Here is a 22,687-nt window from a genome sequence, read left to right as displayed (position 1 = left end):
AGAAGCTACAGTATGTTGTTATCTAATCAGATAGAGAAGAGGCAAAAAATGATGTTGTGAAAGTACATTTCAGTACAGTGTAATTAATGTTAACCAATGGCTCCCAGGACAATTGTTGGAGGTAATGCAAGCTACAGACCATCTTGCGAAGGGTGTCAGAACACACAGTGCATCGCAGTTTGTTGCGTATTGGGCTGCGTAGCCGCAGACCGGTCAGGGTGCACCATGCTGACCCATGTCCACTGACCAAAAGCGCCTACAATGAGCATCAGAACTAGACCACGGAGCAATGGAAGAAGGTGGTCCGGTCTGATGAATCACGTTTTCTTTTACATCATGTGGATGGCAACGAGTTGGAGGTGTCGACTCGGCCTCCAAATTCTCCAGATCTCAATCCAATCGAGCATCTGTGGGATGTGCTGGACAAACACGTCCGATCCACGGAGGCCCCACCTCGCAACTTACAGGACTTAAAGGATCTGCTACTGACGGCTTGGTGCCAGATACCACAGAATGCCTTCAGAGGTCTAGTGGAGTCCATGCCTCCACGGGTCAGGGCTGTTTTTGCATCAAAAGGGGGACCTACTCACTATTAGGCAGGTGGTCATAATGTTATGGCAGATCGGTGTATATCCCATTAAGATCGGATGCGACGTGCACGTAGCACATAAACTGTGTAGACTGTGAACAAACTGTGACATACAGTAGTTATTGCACTACTGCCAGTTTGTTTTATTGAAATGGTAATGTTATTTTAGGACAAAGCCATTAGTTTTAGAGTGTTTTACTTAGAAGGCCCCTCAGGTCTTAATGGGATATACACACACACTCACCTGGCAAAGTACTTCTGTGGTAGTTCCGCTGCAGTAAGTAGTATGATATGATCACACACACAGACTCACAAGACAAAAACAAAACCAGCGTCGCTGTTGCGGCTGGTAAATACTGGAAAACTATGGTGTATTATATGTAGCATTATATGTAGTATTATATGTAGTATTATATCTAGTATTATATGTAGTATTATATGTAGTATTATAGTATTATATATAGTATTATATGTAGTATTATATGTAGTATTATAGTATTATATATAGTATTATATGTAGTATTATATGTAGTATTATATCTAGTATTATATGTAGTATTATATGTAGTATTATAGTATTATATATAGTATTATATGTAGTATTATATGTAGTATTATATGTAGTATGATGTTTCTAGTCGAGTGAAATGCAAGAAAAAGTGATCTTGGAGTTTCCATGCTTGCTAATACTGTTCAGTGTGCAGGTTGACTGTGATCAAGTCATTCTTAACTGCATCCTGTCGTGCAAAATCTGCAGGTTCATGAGATGTGATTCATAAATCTACTATGACAGTGATTACCATCATGGGGTCAGGATACCATTGACCTATTCTGAGCAGTGGCTTACTGTATGTGACAGCCAGGCAATAAATGTGTGTGTTAACTGTGCAGGCATTGACATAGAGGTAGTTTTGGTTGGCTGTCTACAGACTTAAATGCCATAACCTTGACTTTGTGAGGTCTCTCTATTGTAAAAGCTAACTGTTGTAACTGTTCAGTAAATGTTAGATGGTAAAAGAGATGTTGGGGACTGTCACAGGTCGGTCGCTGTCAACAATACTACCAAGCGAGGTCACAAAGGTGCAGCTTGGTGTGGCTATAATCTGCTGTGAGGATGCAGTGAAAGCTCATGTGTTCATGATGTGACATGGCACAAAAAGACATGGCCTATAAGTGTCAATATAAGCGGATCTTATCACAGGGTGGCACCTGTTCTCCTAAACAAGGTGATCATGAACATGATATTCTATCTATTTCAAAGTCATATTCAAATCTCATATAGTATAGACTGCTCCTGGAGCATCTGTGTGATTCTGTATTAATGATTCTGTTCAATAAAATAAATCTTTATTTTTGTCTTCGGCTCATTAAACACAAGAAAAAACAACATTAAAAAACAGACGTGCAGTTAGTTAAAAAACAAGTTATGTTACACATTAAAACAGTTCATGTCCGTGTCGGTGGCTCAGATCTGCTCAGTCACTGTGTTGAGTTAAGAGTATTGATGGTTTTGGGATGAAGGACTTTTTAAACACATTTTTATTTGCCAGAGGGACTCTAGAGCTCCTTCTGGAGCTCAAGAGCTCAAACTGGCTGAAAAGAGGATGGGAGCTATCTGCCAGGACACTCCTCGCTTTCCTCCTCCTCTTTTCTGTAAAGAGTTGAGTCAATGACTTTTGGGGTTCATCAACTATTTAGCTTGCCATTGACACAATCCTAGACAGTTTGTTCTTATATCTACAGTTTAGGTGACCAAACTAGGTAGGAAGGTGAAAGGTTAAGACACTCTCAAAAAGGCAAAAGTGAACATGAGCAAACGTGAGCAACTCTTGAAGATATACTCTGTATTTTCAGAGAAGCTCACCTGGGAGTCCAGAACTGTACCGAGGTATTTAAAGCTTTCCACAGTCTCAACATGTTGGCCATCAAGTGAAACCGGCTCTGTGTTCGGATGTTGTTCTAATGAACGCTGAATGTAAAATCTTGAACAAAAATTGCCAACTTTAGATTTGGCGGGTGATCATTTTCTTAATGTAGCATTTTGTCTCGGGGGTTTGGCCGCTCTGTTCGGGGCTCTATTTGTTATTCCGACAGACAGTACACGGGATAATCTGTATTTAGACCATGTCGCTTCCTCAATGACCTCAACCTGTGCTGAGAAAAGTGTTTGTATGTATGTATTGCAAGTGCCAAACAGCTCATAAGAAAGAACAAAGTAAAGTGGTAGGGAGAGAGGTAAATATAGGGGAACAGAATGAGAAAGAAAGACATCGACAGAGAGGACAGATGAGAGAGAGAGAGGCTGTCGTACAGGGCAGGCACTGCAGAGATGTGCTGCAGAATACAGGGATGGCAAGCAGGAGGATGTGCTGAAGCTATTTAAGGTTGAGCAGTTGAAGACTAACCCTGGGAGATATGAACCCTGCTTCTTTGGCATCACCTCATGCCGGATTGGGGCCTGCACTGTGAGGCAGAGCGAGGAAAACTGGGAGTCCAAGTCATTTTAGAAGGAAGAAAGTGGGATACTGCCCACAGGACTGCGTGAAGTCACAGTGATCCTCTTCATCCATCCATAAATCAATACATCCTTTATCTAAAGAAATGCAATGGTATGAATGGTATTTCATTCACTCAAATGAATCTCACAGTAATGACATCATTCTTACAAACACATCCTCCTCTTCCTGCTCCTCCACTCTCACACTCTGTCCGGATGACAGGAGTTCACAGGAATGAAGCGTATAGGTGTCAATTTGTAGAGGAAAAGCATCAGTGCGACAAACAGTAGCACTCTCACCCACAATCTATATGCATCTCACCCTGAATCTATATGCATCGCTTCATTGCCAACAGGGCTGACAGCTTAACTGCTCAGAGAAATCACTGACAACCACTGATGTTTGACAATGATAGGGAGAGGTGGATTGCAAATGGGGGTCTATAAATAGCAGCACTGCTGGAGCTTCATACTGCATGAGTACTGTATGCAGCAGGGCTCTCAGACCTTAAAGATTCTGTCGCGGCAATCCCTAAAAATAGTAGCCACACCTAAACACCAAACATTTAATCATTCAACACACTCATGTTATTCATGCCCCGTACCTCACGGCCGAGACTATGTGGTGAGCGCCTGTGGCAGCAGTGTGCAAGAAGCCTCCGGCAATGCTAGAGCTGCTAACGTAGCACAAATACACACACTGTTTATCGGGCAATCACTATCGTTAATCCGGGCAGACAGGGTGTCGTCACGCCGAGCAGACACACAGCTGACCACCTGCTAAACTAAACTAAATGTGCGGTGGAGACTTTTACTGGGAAAGTGGCTGCATGTCCGCGACACTACACGCAGCATCGTGGGTGCTAAGTTATCGCTCCCGGACGGTGAACTGGGGACTCCCGTCAACCAATATCTGTTGTGCTCCTGCAGCTGGTACACCGCTGCATGCGATGCACAAATCTTGTCGGTTAACGGTTAATAATCGTTTAACGAGGGTCGGTTAACATGTCCCTAACATGTACACATTACATGGGATTTATTGTTTTTTTGTTTTTCTTTAACGTGGTATCGAATTTGGTATCGAGAATCGTGGAAATTCACTGGTATTGGTATCGATTACTAGATTTCTCCCTAGGTGTTGGTGCACAGTTAAGGCTGGCACCATCACTGTTACACAGCCAGTCACAACCATCTCCTTCCTCACTTAAACACGTTTCCTATTCAACCAAAGCCTCAGGGAGGACACAGTGATTGCACTAGGATGAACAGTTCATCCAATTTATGAACCCTTGTAATGGGATCGTGTTTTTGAACTGAACTTGAACTTTTGAACCTGCAGTTTGTGATTTGATGAGTCCACATGCCCAAAAGGACTGTACTGTTGGGGTCTGACATCTAAAGACACACTTTAAATCACAGACTGATAACTCAGCTGTGTCCTGTACAACACCAATAAGACTGATAACAGTCTGATGTGGCAACAGGACACTAACGGACTTGCCATACCTGCCATACTTGCCAACCCTTCCGATTTTCCCGGGGGACTCTTTATGACAAATGTTCACACTTTTTTTTCCATTTCGTTATCTTCTCCTGTTTCTGGAACTGAACGGTGTGTATAATCCCGACTGTTTCCACCCGGAGGACAATAGAGCTACACCAACTGTCGGTTCCCGGCGGAAGAGAGCAGTCTATGCTCTCGACACGCCGCAGTTTGAGGTCATGTTTAAGCTGCGCTCGCCACGGCATGCAGCGCCCAAAGTTGGCCTTTGCTCGATGCAGCGAAAAGCCAAACCGTTGGAAATAACGGGTTTCAGAGAGCAGTGGTGGCGTTGTCGAGTTGTTTTCTTTCCTTGGAGTTAAATGTGAAACATAAAAATGCTGTTATTGTTTTGTTATTTTCAGTCTTTTAAAGTCACCAGAATGCAGGAAACAATGGGGGACCCCCCACCTTTTTCTTAAGGTCTCAAGGTCGGCAAGTATGTAAAGGACAGCGGAGGCGTAATAAACATGAAGATGGAAAGAGAAAATAGAGCGAGGAGGAAGCCTGAGGCCTTTAAAGCAGTTCTGGGAGAGAGAGAGAGAGAGAAGATGCAAGGCGAAGTCAAACAGAAGAGGAGCAACACTGATGAAACTGAGCTAATGTTCTGTGACCACATGGGGGGTTGGGAGGGGTGGAGGGGTGGGGGGGTGTACAGGGCCGTGTCTGGTGTGTCTGTTACCACAGCAACTAGCATCATCATACGCTGTCTGATTAAGTGTCTCGATGAATGCTTGAGCTACCAAGTGAAGGCAAGAATATTATTTCCGTTTCTGTGAGAGAGTCCCGTCAGCGTTGGTTACTTATTTTACACTCAGGTGTTTGTCAGGTTGCTCCTCTCCAGAGACGACATCAGTGACGGAGCATGGAGAGGGTGCAGTGTTTTGCTCAGGGACAACTTTGTCAATCCTTCTATTTATGACACAGCCACCATGAGGCCAGTGAGACACGACAAACAACGGGCCTCATGCAAGAACCACTCGTACGAACAGATTCATTCTTAAGAGGCTCGTACGAGAGTGATTTCGGAGAACTTGACGTATTCACTAATTTTTTCATATTTAGAATTTTCGCTTAGGCACAAACGCAATTTACGAGTGGTCCAGACCTGTCGAACACTGTAAAAAAAGATTGTATTGCATTTCAAAATTACAGGAAAATCATATAAAAATTATAATAATAAACTGTTTATTGAATAGTCATGTGATTTAACAAAAACATCTGTAATACAATTTACCAGATTTTAAATGACAAATGTAGCTGTATTTTCTATAATTTTACAAACAATTACTTTTGTTATGGCAATATACTGTATCAGTGTCAAATACAAATACAACACTGTTAATAATACATTTTAAATTGTATAATTGGACGAAGATATATGCCTAAAAAAAAGACAAACTTTGCCAGGTCTTTGCGGCGATGTCTGCAACCCACCCGACCCGTCTTGAAACACGGACCAAGGAGTCTAATGCACTTGCGAGTCAGAGGGTGCAAGCAAAACCCTGTGGCGCAATGGAAGTGAGGACCAGCGCGCGCTGCCTGAGGTGGTCGGGCGCTGCACCGGCCCGTCTCGCCCGCACCGTCAGGGAGGTGGCGCATGAGCGCGTGCGATAGGACCCGAAAGATGGTGACGAGTGGTTAACGTCACGCTGCCGTAAAGTGGTATCGGTGCCGTTTTGCGAGTACGAGTACGAGTGAGCACAGTGTCAGACCCAATACTGGTATCAGTATCGGTGCATCCCTACTGTGTAATAATATATCAGTCCACACATGTACGATACATATCTGTTTCTCCACCACTGTCTTGTCTGATGTCTGTACTGAACAGTGTGAATAAAGCGCGCTGATATTGGTTACTTACCATTGACGGTTAGATGCACCCAGCTGCCGTTGTGGAAGGTGTCATACTGCTGCTCCAGCATCAGCACCTTACATTCATACCAGCCCTGGTCGTCTGAACGCACATTCTCTACCCGCAGGGAGGACTTGCCGTGCAGAGTGGCCCGGCCTGGAAAGAGACACAGAGAGGTGAAGCATTTAATGAGGGAAGTGAAGGGAAGGAACAGGTGAATGTTCAGATATATATGTCGGGATCACAGAGTACACTGTGGCATGTTAGTGTCCTGTAGGTGTCTCAGGGTAACATCACAGTGCAGACCTGTTTCTAAACAGTCCCTGCTGCACTGTTAATGTGCCACACAACATCAGAGCAGGATACCGTCTGCAGTTGTTTACGCAGTACGCAGTGAAATCTGTCGATTAAGCCTCAGTGCAGCTGAGATGTCCTCATCTCTATGTGTGTGTGGCGGCCTATTTTGGAGATGCACCGAGGCAAGGACAGGTCATTACTTCCTTTGAGGAGTGGGAAGTGGCCAACATCACAACAGAGAACCCTTCAGGGTTACACAGGAGTCACAATCCGTCAGAACAGATGTCGGCTTTTGCGTTTGGTGAGCACAGAGAGTCAGGAATAGCTGCATTTTACTTTTACAGATCAAAAGCTGAGAGCGTGGGGGGATTGATGATGTTGCTTTGGGCAAACTGGCAACTGGATCATAACAGATGGCAACTGGCAATAAAGGCTAAACAAAGGGCTTTCAGGGAGCACACACCGGCTCAAAACGTCAGCATTATCAAAGCCTTGCTATCCTTCATTAATCCCCTCACTCTCCCCTATCCTCTCCAATTGTGGGTATTCCTGACTATTTTTCGTTTGCCTTCCTAAATCCCCTCTGCAGCATGACACACCAGGTAAATATATCAGCTGCACCGGCGGCTGCCTCGGTGACTTAAGGTAGACTGTGTCCTGGTTAGGCTATTTACATAGCAGATTATATTTCTCCAATTTCCAACCATGTCTGTCTCCTCTCTTGGCTGGCTGGAAAGAACTGAGAAAGAGACTCGATGTTAATTATTGAGTGTGAACTATGCCTTTAATATACTGTATATACAGTATCTATGTATCCTTCACTTGATGTATTCAAGTCTGTATAAACACAGGGTGTTATTATGACTGTATAGCACTCTGTATGAAAGCAGAGTGGTGCTTACTCTTCACATGCTGCCCACGCTGTGCCCACATTAATCTTGGAATTACCCATTGACTGTATATAAGAAGTGAACGTAGTCACCGTGACGTCACCCACCCATTTATGGACTACTGTTGTGAAGCCTCGATTTGCCATCTTGGTTTTTGTTTTTGGAACCAGAAGTGAAATGAGAGTGTGGAGCTAAGTGCGACGAATGTACAACGGAATTTTTTAGGTGACCAAAATGTTACAATTAGCTTTAATGAACTGAAAACACACCGTGAAAGGGTTAAATTTCGAAGACAAAAACACGGACAACATCCAGACTGGACAACGCCGTGGTAGCGACCTGTCAATCACAAGTTCCTCCCCACCCCGTCAGGGATGCGTCCGTGAACACTGTGACATAGAAGGTCACTCGTCCCAGCGTTGTTCCCTTCAACAGGTGTTGTGGGGTCGCCCAGTAGCATAGGTCGTCTTCTACTGGCATCCAAGCGAAGGCTGGCAAACCACCTCTGCAGGTGCCGCATGTGCAACAGCCCCAGTGGCACCGAGTAGTATGCAGTTTGCATGCAACCCCCAGATGCTCCACCCGTTGGTGTGGTTGATCGCAAACCCCAACTTGGTGAGGTGTAAGAAACATCGCCCATTGCTTGGACTTGGCCATGACAATGAAGTTGTAGCGGCTGCAGCACCACGTCCACTCATAGGCTATCCCGTGGAGGGCGAAACGCAAGAATTTCCAGTTTTTTGGTGCCACCTCGACATGAAAGTGTGCATCCTTTATTTAAGTCGATGGTGGTGAACCAGTCTTCCGGCTAAACTAGTTCTAGTATCTGTTTGTTGGTCAGAATACGGAACGTTTTGCGGACAATACATTGATTTAGGCCGCGGAGATCCAAAATGAGTCTGAAGTCTCTCGTCTTCTTATGGAACCAGGAAGTACGTGGAGTAAAACCCCTTTTTTCTCTCGTGCATGGGGACGACAGACAAAGTCTGTTTCTGTAACGAGGCCTGGATCTCCGCTGAGAGGAATTTATCTTCTCCTGACCCCCATGAATGTGAGCGTGAATGGTTGTCTGTGTCAGCCCTGTGACAGTCAGATAATGGATGGATGGATAATAATAATCCAAATGATGTAAAATTGCAGTTTTATGTCAAAAAAAATTCTTGAGGAGAGGACCCCCAAACCCCCAACCCCCCATTTACACCGGTTCTTGTGATGTTTGTGCATTTCTAATTAAAAAGACTGATCTTCTGTGCACACAGGCCTACTTGGCTCAATAACCTAGCTTGGTCTTCATATATTGTTGACGTATATTGTCTTATAATATAAAGAGTTTCATATTCTGTTTACTGATGAGGACGGCACTGTATTTAATATTCGTCGCTGTCCATTGACGAGGGGTTCTGAATTAAAGTTGCCGTGGCACATTGTGAAGGGAGGGGAGGGCCTCCAAAATATCCATAGCCCCGGGGCCTAAAGTCATATTAAGGCGTCCTGCCTAAGGCAGCAAAAGCAGCAGTCAGCAGGACTTTTGTTCATTGAAGTAATTATGACATAAGTCCAGCTGTTCCTCCAATCTTCTTCTATTCAGTCAGTCTCACCCCACTTCTTGTCTCTTCTATCAGCTTCCCGCAGTCAACACATGGCAGCCTGTGACAGAGCTCCGCTCCTCGTGATTGACGTTGACTGTGATAACGTAAGAGGACTCGCCTTGGGTACACATTTTCAACTTCACATGAGGTTGCCTGGTTCTGTGGGTCGACTTCTTACCACTGCAATGGTGTTCAACAAAGGTTATTGATATACTGTAGCTTGCCCATATTCTCACACATATTACTTCATATTTAACCGTCATCCCAACGTATGGACCCCGACCCCACCAAGACGATCCGTTCTAGAAGATCAGATTTAAATCTGAGCCCAAAGTGTTGTGCATAACTTTAGAAGAAGGACAAAGCCGATTCATTAGCTTCAGGGAATGACTGCAGAGGGCAGGTCATTTTAAAATGTCACAGTTCTTCTGGACAAGGTTGGAGATCTTCCATGATGATAGGGGACATTCAATAATGTAATCTGGGACCACTTCCTGCTCCCTCCATTTCCAGTTTCATCTTCCATTCCTATTGCTTTCTTCCTGGCTGGCTATCAAGTTATGTCCATCTCTTCCTTCTACACATTCTCATGGAAATGTTTTATACTCTGTTTGCCTCATTTACTCTCACAGATGGTTTTCTGTCCCTTTTTTTCTCTATAAAAAAATAAGACAATGGCTTGTTTGAGACCGAGGGCAGACGGGTGTCTAGGAAACAGTGCCCCTGTGGATGGCTGGACTCATTAACCCTTGACATCGTCCCAATCTAAAGATGGCACAATGTGAGCCTCTATGTATCTCAGCAGCTTTGACTGTGACCTGTGACCTCAGTCTATGACGCAATATCATGGGTCCCATGTGTCATCTGACCACGGAAGGAGGTTCAGGAGCTGTTGGACCATCTGACATGAACTATACCGATCGTTGACCCATACATCATTCTTTTAAAACGAGATATCAGTGTCAGTATTAGTAAAATAACTATGATAATATTGGTAAAATAAGGTGTTGTTATACATTTAATAAGTCATAAGTTAGTTTGTTTCCACGTCTACAGTACATGCACAGACACTTTATGGAGCGGTTGTTTCCGTCCAATGGATTTTGGGTTACACTCACATCCTACTGCTCTTTTTTTGCTGAGGTCAGGATTCTGTAACTCTAACCATAGGTTCTGAAACTCAGCAGGTATTTGTACTCAGAGATCTAATCAATGAAGACAAAGTGTGTGAGGATGCATGAAAGATTATACAAAGCCTTCGTATTTTTTTGCCACAATCTTCTAGTCTGTCAGACTATTTGTCTTCCTTCTTGCTGCAGCAGGCAGGTGGGATGTAAAGGACGCTTTAAAAATAAACCTTTTCTTGTGGCCAATGCAGACAGTAGCCAATCAATCAGCTGCCTTTCAAACAGATGTGGAGATTAGTATCTGCCATTTCTAATTAGAGGAATACATTGTTACAACAAAACATTTAATTTGACAGAACTTGGACTCTAATTCGCACTTTCTTAAAACAGATGTTTAGAGCCTAGCAGATGTTATACTGTATTTTAGCTTTGTTTATACTCGCGCGAGACACCGTGGCCTCCGTAGATGGAGCGCGCACTACAAGCATGCACAGAAGCGTTTATGCTCAGCGCGTTGGTCTGATACGGACTGAATGAATGAGGAAATAAAGCAGCGCGTCTGTCTCCGTATGAGGGGACGGGGGGACGGAGAGAAACTCAGGGTTTGTCGAAGAAAACCTGCCAGCGAGCAGGTTAGGTTCGCAGAGTCAGTTACCATGGTAACTGACCCAGAGTTTAAGTTATCTCTATTTCTGGAACTGAAAATCCCTCATCATCAAATTCCCTCGTCTCAGGGTTAACTAACTCAGACTTTTCACTGATCCCCGCTTTCTGAAACAGACCTCTGGCAGAAAAGAATGATTAGTCCTATTTAGAAGATGTGGTGTTGGTGCACTCTGGTGCTCCAAATAAGTATTACAACAACAACCACCAGTTTTTACACAGATTGAATAAAGCAACTTACATGAACCTGGGAAAACAAACATTGGTTTTCACGGATGAAAAACAGAAACTTAGCAAACAACATTTTTTTCACCTTTCTTAAGACACAAACACGGGAGAGAAAATAATTCAGATCACCAGAAACAATTGATATTTATATCATTTGCCTTTCAAGACTTCTGTAATTAGTACTTCTTTCTAGTGTTTTTTTTCATTTCATTGTGTCTTTAAGACATATAGACATGTTTAAAGAAATATACAACTACTCTGCTTTGAATAATATGTGTATCTGTTGTGGTTTTGCCACAAAAAGAGTTGAATTACCTTGTTAAAAATCTTAAAATGACATCTACTCCTTCTCTATCATTAAGAAAAAACTGAATCTTTGAATATGTTCACACGGTTTCCACATCACACTTGTGAAAGTTGCATACTGGACCATGATTGGCTCCCAAACAAGCTGTGATGTCACTAAATCCTGCTAGCACATCCAGGTGTTAAACTGAGATACAAGGTGAGCACAGAGAAACTTTCCTCCTTCAGCAGATGAGTGGAGGGGGACTTCAACCTAATACCCACTAAAACGTGTGTTTGTTGACCTCCAGTGGCTTAACCTCTTGCTGCTGTGATGTAGAAGTGTACTCAAGGGTGTGTAAGTACACTGTTGAGTGTAGTTATAGGTGCAACAGAGCGCACTTCTGCCCACATCCAACCACACCCCTCAGTGATGCTGGTATGGTCAGAGACTCAACAGGTGTGAAACGTTCAACCATGAAAGGTTGCTTTTCTGAATGCGACCGCTTTCACTCTCTTACCGGCATATTCCGGGTCCACATGAGGAGGGTAGAAGCGAAAGTTGATGAAGAAGGGGATGGGCATTCCATACTTGAACCACTCCACCACATAGGGCTGGCCGTTCAGGGGGTGGGACACGTCGCATCCCAGGATGACGTTCTCTCCTGCGTGTGACGTCACAAACTGGGGCTCCTCTCGCACTCCGTGGGCACCTGTAGGGGTTAACATCATTCACAGGTTATACAGGTCGACAATCCCAGATGAGCGAAGCTGGTGGCTAAAAGACCATTTTAAGCCTACACACTTGAGCTACACATTACGGTGTAAAGCAAAACAATGCTTCAATATTTCATTGTCATTTTCCATCAATCCATCCATCCATTTACTTTCCCCCTATCCGGGGCCGGGTCGCGGGGGCCACCGTTCCAACCACGTTGTCAGACTTGGAAGTACTGACTCTCATCCCGACCGCTTCACACTCGGCTGCAAACCGCCCCAGTGCGTGCTGAAGGTCACGGTCTGATGAAGCCAACAGAACCACATCATCTGCAAAGAGCAGAGACGCAATTCTGAGGTCCCCGAACCGGACACTCTCCTCCCCCCGGCTGCACCTTGAGATCCTGTCCATGAAAATCACAAGCAGGATCGGTGACAAGGGACCACCCTGGCGGAGCCAAGTTTCAATATTTCAAATTTTTCAGGGTTTCACACATTTAAATTTCAATCTTCACACATTTAGTGCTCACATTAGTGCCTGTAGAATAATCCTGTCACCACAGTACAAACAGGAAAAGAGGAAAAGAAATAAAAGAAAAGCTATATGAGGTAGACAGATGTGATTTTACTAGGTAGTCTCAATAGAGAGTAAAAACGACTAATTACTGGTATTTTTAAGGGTTTGAGAATAACTAATCCTATTTCAGGGTGCAAACCACAAGCACACCAGAGGCCTGTACTACGAAGCGAGTTCAACATACCCAGGGTATCTTCTCCTTATCTGGTTTTACGAACCCTAACAATGCGGTCCTTCGACGGTGGTTATCAACTCGGTAAATCAACCCAGGGTTTGTCAATCTGGATATGAGCGCGGGCCGGGTTTTTCACCTGTCCACCTCCAGCTTTACATTTGTTCGAGCCAATGCTGACACTCCATTCACCACCTTTCATTGAGCATGCTTCTCTAATCTTTAGGCTATCGTGACATCAGGTAATGTGAAGTAAACAAGGTAGGAGTGGTATAAGCTGATTCCACTAGTTTAACAGAAATGCCACATTAGAGATGGTTCAGATTAGAAAGAAATATAGAAAGAGGGTTTTTTAGGAAGCAACAGTTTCACCTAGGAAGTGAGTGTTTGTGTGTGATAACATGTGCTAAGCTACAAGATCCATCACTCAGGACAGGACTGCCAGTGAAAATCCAATACAGAGCCAAGGCCGATGGGTTGGGAAGATAAATATTAACGGCACTTTCAGACGCGTGAATGCGCTTTATCTCGACAGAATCTTCTTCATCTAATTGGTCTGACTGAACGTGGGAGGACAAAAACATGAAAGAGGTAATGTGACAGTAACTGATTTTCAATAATACTTGGACTTTTAACCTTTTACAAAACAGAATTCACTCTGTTAGATCTGTGATGGAGCAATCCCAGTGAAACTGTGTCTGTGGGCTAGCTGCTGGACGGCCACATCGATCCCAGGCTAATTACTATGTAGCTCGGCTTTATGAGCGGAAACCCGGCATGATAGCATTTTACCAGTCGATATGGCTAATCAGATGTACTCACTGCTCGTCCCTCTGTGGCCTGCAAGGAAGCCGGGCAGCCAGCTACTTTCTCATGCACACAGATGACGGTCTACTGCCTGCATTGCCTCTCATTAGTGAAAGCAAACAGTGTAAGGTGTTGTGTGTGCAGTGAGCCAACAGGACTTTATCTATTACATCTGTAAATAACTAAGGCTACGGCGAGTCTTAGCCTAAATGTGTGTCAGTAAAACATTTTCAGAGTCTGCCCATAGTATTTCTCTTAAAGATAAATACATGACATAAACATCAATCTTGATAGGTGACTGTGGAGATACCACACGGGGACTGCATGGTGGTCAACTTGGGCTGCTTGTGTTTTCTGTGTCCAATGCATAGATTGTATTTAAGAGGTGGACGTAGTCACTGTGACGTCGCCCATTGGTTTGTGAACTGCAGTTTTGAAGCCTCAAGTTCGACATTTTGTCTGTTTGTCATTTTCTGGTTTTGGTTTAATTTATATTCCAATTTCCAATTTGAAGACAAAAACAAGAAAAGCAAGTTGATTTCCGTTTTTTTAATTCACACGGAAAAAAACAGCCACGGGGTCGGGTGCACCAGCGGCCCGTCTCGCCCGCACCGTCGGGGAGGTTGAGCGTGAGCGCGTGCGATAGGACACGAAAGACGGTGACGAAAGGTTAACGTCACTCTGCCCTAAAGTGGTATCGATGGTATTGTATCAGAGCTGTTTCGCGAGTACGAGTACATGAGCACAGTATCGGACCCGATACTGGTATCGGTATCGGTGCATAATAGATATGAAGGGCTTATTCTAGACTAACAAATACACCATTCTTAGTTTTAGGTGATTATATACTAATGAAAACATAGTTATGAATATACAAGAATCATTGAAGGCAGAATGGGACAGTGAGGCAGTAATGCTTTGGGCTATCTTAGTCTACACGTCTTTCAGCAGAGGTGCTGCGTGTGACAGCAAGAAAAAGGTCAGAAAGAACAGCTTTCTAAAAGTACAAATACTCAAAGGATGACTCTTCAATCCCAACACTTGATGTTTCTCCATTTTGCAATCACCAGAATGTGCTCGTTGTGTAACAGACCAAACCAATTACATTGCTCTAATAACTAAATATCCATTCAAGGCCAGTCATAAAGAGTTAGCCCACGTTATCAGTTTTGAGCTTTCAAATGCATATTCAGGCTGAAGTAGGAAAAACATGAAAGGCCACCACAGTCACCTTGAACTGAGGTCAATAAGAAAAGCAACTATTTGTCCAGGTTTTGCTCTTAACAATTTAGATGTTTAGCTTATAATTAGGCCTAATTGTGAATGTCAGACTAATGGAATAAAACACTTGCAGATTCAAAGTGAAATGTTAAGTAACAAATACCATTAGAGATGGAAACACATCCCCAAACTGAGCGAACTGAGATTAACCATTTCAACAGAGCACTGTAATCACCTTGTGGAATATCTCTGAATACATCATAGGCCTATCATTTCCACACATCATACAGTAAATAGCACTCTTATGTAATCTATATAGAGTATATTACATCACTGAGAGGCTGCGTGTATCAGAAGAAGCCTGTGGATTTGTGATTTGATGTGCATATGTGCTCTCATGCTTGCCGGCAGAACCAAATAATAACTGTGCTTTTCCCAGTGGTGAACCCCCGCGCCACCCCACCCCCTCACACACACACACACACACACACACACACACACATGCTATGTGTTGATTGGCTGCTGGTGACATCATGGCAGATAGCACAAAAACAGGCCCCTTGGAAGGTATGACTTCACTGTTTATAACTGATGAGACGAAGAGGGAGCGAGAGAGCAGAGCACAGAGAAGGCAGCGGCAGAGCTGATTTGCCCATCCCCACCCATAAGGGTTTAGCTCATTTACAATCAAAGACCCAGGGGAGGGCACCATCGCTAGGTATAACCAGAGGTGCACTCTCTCTCTCTCTCTTTCTCTCACACACACAGTACCAAGAGTGTAAGTAAGGTGGAAGAGGGAAGGGGAGGATATGGTTGCTGGGTATTTGTGATTGTTGCCAGGAGTGCTGTAATACTTGTGTCATCGAGCTACTTTGAAGCCACCAACAGATTAAAAATATATTGTGTTGCAATAATACAGTAGTGACAATCAAAGGAGCAAGATGTAGATGTTTGTTTGGACGGGGCTAGACATTCAACATATAAAACATATCAGGAACAGCAAACAGCAAAACGTGCACCCCAAAAATCAATACATCAGAGCCATGAGGAGGTGGAGAAGTCTCTCTCAGCACACTTGAATTACAATATGCTGAAATGTTATTATCAGACATCACAAACAGGCCTCAACATCCATAAAGGGAAAAGTAAAGTCCTCAAGGTCAAACCAACCAGCGGAAACTCAGTGACCCTGGAGGGAACAGCATTTGAAGAAATAGAAGCCTTTGCATACCTCGGCAGTGTCATCGATAAGCAGGGCGGGAAGGATGCAGATGTCAGAGCCAGAATCGGCATGGCGAGGGCTTCATTCATACAACTTAAGAACATCTGGAGCTCAGACTCTTCAATTCCAAAATCAAACCAATACCATTCTACGGTTCGGAGACGTGGAGGATAGGGATGCACCGATACCGATACCAGTATCGGGTATCGGGTCTGTTGTACTCGTACTCGCAAAACGGCTTCTATACCACTTTATGGCAGCGTGACGATAACCTCTCGTCACCATCTTTCGGGTCCTATCTCACGCGCCCACGCTCCACCTCTCCAACGGTGCAGGCGAGATGGGCACCGTCGAGAAGTACTCGTATCAGTACTCGGTATCAGTGAGTACCCAAATGTAAGTACTTGTACTTGTACTCGGTCTGAACAAAAGTGGTATCGGTGCATCCCTAGTGGAGGACAACCAAGACCACAATAACAAAAGTACAACCATTCATAAACACCTGCCTGAGGCGGATCTTAAACATCCACTGGCCAGATATCATCAGCAACAATGATCTCTATCAGGTCAAAAACCTGTGGAAGAAGAGATCAGGAGAAGGAGATGGGGACGGGGATGGATTGGCCACACACTCCGGAAACTCAGTACCAGCATCACCAGGCAGGTCCTTAGATGGAACCCACAAGGCAACAAGAAGGAGAGGTCGGCCCAAGAACACCTGGCGCACCTCAACACGGACATCAAACAGAGCAGGCTGACATGGAAACAACTGGAGAGGAAAACCCAGGACAGAAGACTCTGGCAGACTGTGGTCAACAGCCTATGACTCCATAAAGGAGCGATAGGCTTTGAATGAATGAATGAAAAGTTATTATGGAATTTTTTCCCAATGACGCCAAAAACATTCTGCATACTGAAGACATTTTAAATTAATTTTCTTATGTTGCAAAGAAAAGAGAAAACCTCTAAATATGACATATGTGTGTTTACGGTCTCCTTCACAATGCTCCAGTACACCGCGATTCTAAAATGATTTACGAGTAATGTTTGATTCCAGGTCTTGGTGTGTCAAAGATAAACTGTTCTTCCTCTGTTATATGACAGCATAGCAGAAGATATATGACAGTTTAATACTGTGACAGGCTTATTTCCACATAGAAGCCTTGGAGAAAACTGCTTTTCTATATTTATTCCAGGGGACAAAATTCAGTCAAATGCAATTAATAAACAATACCAGTATGGCGCATTACCAGACACACGACGCGCTCTCGCTGTGTGTTTCAGTTGAGACTCTGTGTTGGCACTTAAAAACTGAAAATATACTCGAGCTCTCCCGTCTCCGTCTCAGCTGGCCCCCCTGGCTCCATCCTGACGCTGTCTAGCAGCGACAACTGGCCCACTCTGCTAAGTGCCAACAAAAAATGAAAAATAAATGAGATTTTTACACAATACTACATGAATTATTTATGAGTATAGTAAGGTTCGTACATTATCATGCAGCCTATTATTCTCGCACCTGCACTTAGTCTCCCTGTATCTTATTCCAAAGTTGAACTCGGAGGTGGCGAAAATAAAATGGCAGCAATGTGAAAGTAATTGAGGCATTAGTAGTGTTGCCAGCCGGCCCACTAAGCCCTCGTTGTACCTTGGCTTGGGGGGCATGTAATGACACTTCTTTGGGCTACATTCTCACTGGTGCTTTAGGCCTATCTGTCACTGCAGAACACAACACAGAGGAGGTCAACCTAATCAGCCTGTTTGCTGCAGGGGTCATCTTAATCACTTTTTAAAAAAACTAGTAAACGTTTGTGTGTAAAAGCTGAGTAATTCACAGAGAATGTGTACTGTAGTAGAGCATTTCCTCTTTCTTACTGTCACTCGGCCTTTAAATCCCACCACCATCTGCTACCGAAATCTGGAGGATTAAATCTTGTGGCTCAAAGTTCTGCAGTGGCTACGAAGGCAGCCATTCACAGCATCAGTTGCAAATGTCAAATAGCAAACTAATTGTGCAGTACTCATCAAAACCTGGCAATTACAAATTGCTGTGGAGCAGCAGATACAAGAGTCCAATCCACACCGTTACTATGCATTAAGTAAGAGATTAATGTACAGCGAGCCGGTCATTGTTGTGAAAGAATCCCCGACAGGGCGATGCTGCACCCTGACGCGCAGCGCCCTGAAGGGGATTCTTTCACAACAATGACCCGCTGGCTGTACATTATCCCGCTTATTACACAGCTACTTACTGAAGAAATCAATATTTTGACACAAAAACGGTCCACCAGAGTCCGACGTCTGAACTGCGCCCATAGCAACGGTCTGTTATACATAGCAACGGTCTGTTATACATAGCAACGGTCTGTTATACAGAGCAACAGTCTGTTATACATAGTAACGGTCTGTTATACATAGCAACGGTCTGTTATACATAGCAACAGTCTGTTATACATAGCAACGGTCTGTTATAGAGAAATTACAGACCGCAGAACACCGTGATAGACCAATCAGAATCAGGTATTCAACACAGCCGTGTTCGGGCTCTATTCAATAACAATGATTGGATATTGATAATGGGCGAAGGTAAATTCCAACGTTATCATAATGTGTTCACATGTAATCTTGTAAAAATGTATTTTTTTGCGACAAACTTCAATAAATCCAGATGTTTGAAGGAGATGTTTTCACAGCAATAAAAAGATAATAGAGAGGGAATTATGACCTGTTTAACTTCCTGACAAAAACCAGTGTGCAAAAGTACATGGGATTTAATGTTTTACTTCATTTTTTGCCGTGGTATCAAATTGGTATTGAGAATCGTGGAATTTCACTGGTATTGGTATCGACTACTAAATTTCTGGGATTGACATCCCTACATTCAACATCATAGCACTACTTTGAAAGGGCGGGCGCATCTATTTTCAAATCGAACAAAGTGTTGACTGAGTTAATCTTCGCATGTAAACTATTAATTATAAATCAAGTGTTTTTGACAATCGATACAGTATCACAAAACATAATATCGCGATACCTGTTTTCTTATACCCCTACAGAGACCAAATAAGATGACTGAAAACAACAAACAAAAATCTCTAAGTCCAAAGAGGAGATTTTAGATCAAGCAAAAAAGTCCAAAACCACGTGAACTACAGTGTATTGTGCAAATACTTCTTGCAGGAAGAAATAATCCAGTTGGGAAGAGCAGTGCGTGAGAATGAATTGTGAAAACTGGTGTGGGCTCAGGAGACCAGAAACCAGCATCCAGAAAGTCAAAACATTTTGCCTAAAAGCTTAGGTAAATTGCATTGCTCATTTGTGTTTGTCAGCTTGTGCTATAACCCTTAGATATATCAGGGTGGCTTAAAACACTAATGCTACACCAAAGGGTGGGAGACTTGACCTAATTCTGGCCTCCTACTCTCAAGCAAGCATCCCTCATTTGGAATTCACAGGAGATCTTTCCAGGGTGCATAAAAGCATCTGATCCTTCCTGCATCACATGTGGAGTACAGAAAGGCTTTAAGTTATGTTGGTGGTAGCCTCGATAATGTAACACTGCAAACATTTGTGAATAGTCTAGACAGCAAGACAACAGGGTGACTTCCAAAGGCATTTAATCCTGGATGCAATGCAAGTCCATGCAAACAGCCAAAACCACCGGGCAAGGTGACTTTTAAACACAGACCAGAGGCCTGTACTATGAAGCAGGTTCAACATACTTATATCATATCTTTTCATTATCTGGCTTAACAAACCCTAACAACCGCGATCACGCTAAGCGGTCCTACGATGGAGGTTACCAACTCGGTAAATCTATGAGCACGTTCACATGAAAGGGCCGGTGTTTGCAGCAGTGGAGGCTGGTCCATAGAGGCAGAGGAGGTTGATCCTCCTCTATTTTTGAGAAGCAAGAGGGAGACCAAAATTTAAAAGAATCAGTCTCAGTATCATTTATGAAATATTTTTTCTCTCTCCAAATCCATTATTTAGATTCTAATTAAAATGCCTCAACAGTGACAAAGAAAGTGGTGGTGGGAGCAAGGGAGGACAGGGTGCTGCCGTCCTCCCTTGAGGCGAGACTTCTTATATCATTTCAATGTAATTAAATTTTTTTTGTTTTTTATATATTTATCTGTGATTGGCCAAAACACGTAAAATGACGCTCCAAGGGGAGGTCATCCTCCCTTGGCTCGTTACTTATCAACAACCAGAAGAATAGAAGATTGACATCGGGTTGGTCCAATGATGATTTCTGGCTGAACTGGCGGTAAAGTATCAGACAGTAGTATATTAGAAAATAAATTATAACATACAAATCGTGAACTACTTTTAAACACACAACAGAACAAATCATTTTTATTTAGGCCTTTTTATTGAGCTGTAGCCGCGGCACGTTGGGACGCTGCACGCCACCATATCCTTCCGTGGAGCGGATGGAGACAGCTCCGATCAGGGCACGCTGCTCGGGCCTTGCCGTAGAGATAAGTAGCTAACTAGTGCAGTAATAATAATAATTTATATAACACTCCCAACAGCCTATATGACATACAAAAATGAGGAACATGAGAGTGCATATATCAGACAGCACTGAGCCAATACATGAAATGGAGGTGCAAGTGCAAACATTTAAAGAGGTGTCTCATTTAAACATTGCTCCATATACAGGATATACAGCATTTACTGAGCTTTCATCTAGCGAGTATGACAATTTTCACACCGGTGTTATTTTTCTAGCAGATGATGAACTCTGTAATTCTGCCAGGAATAATAAGAAGAGTTTGCAAAATCCAAATACCAGAAAGTAAAATACTTGTATTCATCTCTACTTTAGAAAGACGGATCGCTCTTGCAAACACTGTCCAAAGAAACTGCTCGCAAGGCCATATTTAAATTTGTTTGGAAAAGTGGTACTTCAACTGTTGAACCTGTTACAGGCTTCTACCTAAGAGTCTTAGATTTCCTATGTGTGAGGAGGACAAAAGAAGTGTTTTTGAGCCTCTTACCTCCTGTTGACTGGCTAGAATTAAGGGCAGATGGCTGAGGGAGGATCAGCGGACACTCAAGTTCAGGAATGCTTGGGAGGGCAACTCAGTGACTGAAAGGAAGCCGATACTTGACTCTCTGTGCTGAGTATTTGACAAACAAGCCACTATTTCATCTTGATGATGAACAACTCAATTACCAAACTGCTTCTGCTTATCATTTCTAAAATAATAAATTATTTTGTATTACAGCTGCATTATGCATCTTTCATTAAAATTACATAGGTGTTGAAATGTGTGCTACGAACATCTTTTAAACACGCAGATAGAAAGCTGCGTTCAGCTTTAACTGACATTCTCGCTGCAGTTTCGATGACGGCAGGTGTGAAAGCGTCTGCTGTGCTGCAATTGAATCAAACTCTGGCACACCTAAACACCCTCCGTACAATCCGTCTGGGAAGGTGAGAAGGCCCCAATCAAACTCTGGGCTGCCACAGCGAGCGAGTGTTGGGAGCACTTCCAATAGAATCCTGGAACATTATGTGAGGTAAAACTAATCGGAATAAATGCTGCACATTATGGGCCGACTATGTAGAGATGCATTCGTGGAGTAAACAGACATTTTGCACCTGTCCAGCTGTCAGCATATATTACGAGCTTCCGCCTGCCTCACTTTCCTGTTTTTTTCCTTGTAAAGAAACTGGGAACAAGTCATGATAACATTCCATCACATCCAGTGTTCCTTGTTCTTTGTGGTGTGTGTTAGCAGCAGAACATAAGTATAGATATGCACAGACATTAGGGCTACAGCTGTCCATTGTTTTTGTAACCGATTATTCATTGTTTAATCGAGTAATTGGATAAAAATACTTTTGCTTTATTAAGGAGCAATAGTAAACATACAAAAGACAAAATAAGATGAAATGAATTGGTTTCCTTTTAAGAAAAATCTACATTTGTATTGCTTAATGCATACAATGATAATATCCCTCCAATCTAACCCAGTTAAGTGCCATATTACATTCTGGGTTTGAAATAAAACATTTTCTGAAATGCAAACAATTAAAAAAGGTACACATCTCATGGGCTACTCCCATAAAGGGGATCATTTGAAACAAAAAACCTGAGGAATCTATTGGTATCAACCAGCTTGTCAGGAAGGAGGCTAAATAACGCTCCAAAGTTAGGATACCACGGGTATCCTCTTTACAGACATGCCCACTTTAATAATCACATGCAGTTTTGGACAAAAGAACATGGAGTTTTTTTAATTGCAGTATAAATGTGTCATTTTTGCTTATTAAATGGTGTATGCATAATTGCATAATTGCATGAATTGGGTATCACTGTAAAGCTGAGACTTTTCTGGATCCAATGAGCCCAACTGTATTCATGTGTGATGATGTTAGTCCCCATAGGAGACATTTCA

The 22,687-nt window shown here is 43.1% G+C and overlaps 1 protein-coding gene across 3 annotated transcripts in view; it reads right to left on the bottom strand.

Moving 5' to 3' along the window:
* Nucleotides 1-22,687, bottom strand: part of igsf9bb (immunoglobulin superfamily, member 9Bb) — an 83,204-nt gene that overhangs the window by 46,493 nt on the left and 14,024 nt on the right. For all 3 annotated transcript variants that reach the window (XM_074610650.1, XM_074610651.1, XM_074610652.1), the window contains exons 2-3: nucleotides 12,082-12,273; nucleotides 6,491-6,637 (exon numbers count right to left, since the gene is read on the bottom strand). In XM_074610650.1, the coding sequence (XP_074466751.1) occupies nucleotides 6,491-6,637; nucleotides 12,082-12,273 (339 nt within the window). The remainder of the gene's footprint in view (nucleotides 1-6,490; nucleotides 6,638-12,081; nucleotides 12,274-22,687) is intronic.

Source organism: Sebastes fasciatus, chromosome 16, assembly GCF_043250625.1.
Source record: "Sebastes fasciatus isolate fSebFas1 chromosome 16, fSebFas1.pri, whole genome shotgun sequence".
Taxonomy (NCBI): domain Eukaryota; kingdom Metazoa; phylum Chordata; class Actinopteri; order Perciformes; family Sebastidae; genus Sebastes; species Sebastes fasciatus.
Note: the sequence above shows the minus strand (reverse complement) of the source record. Positions and strands in the feature narration are given on the sequence as shown.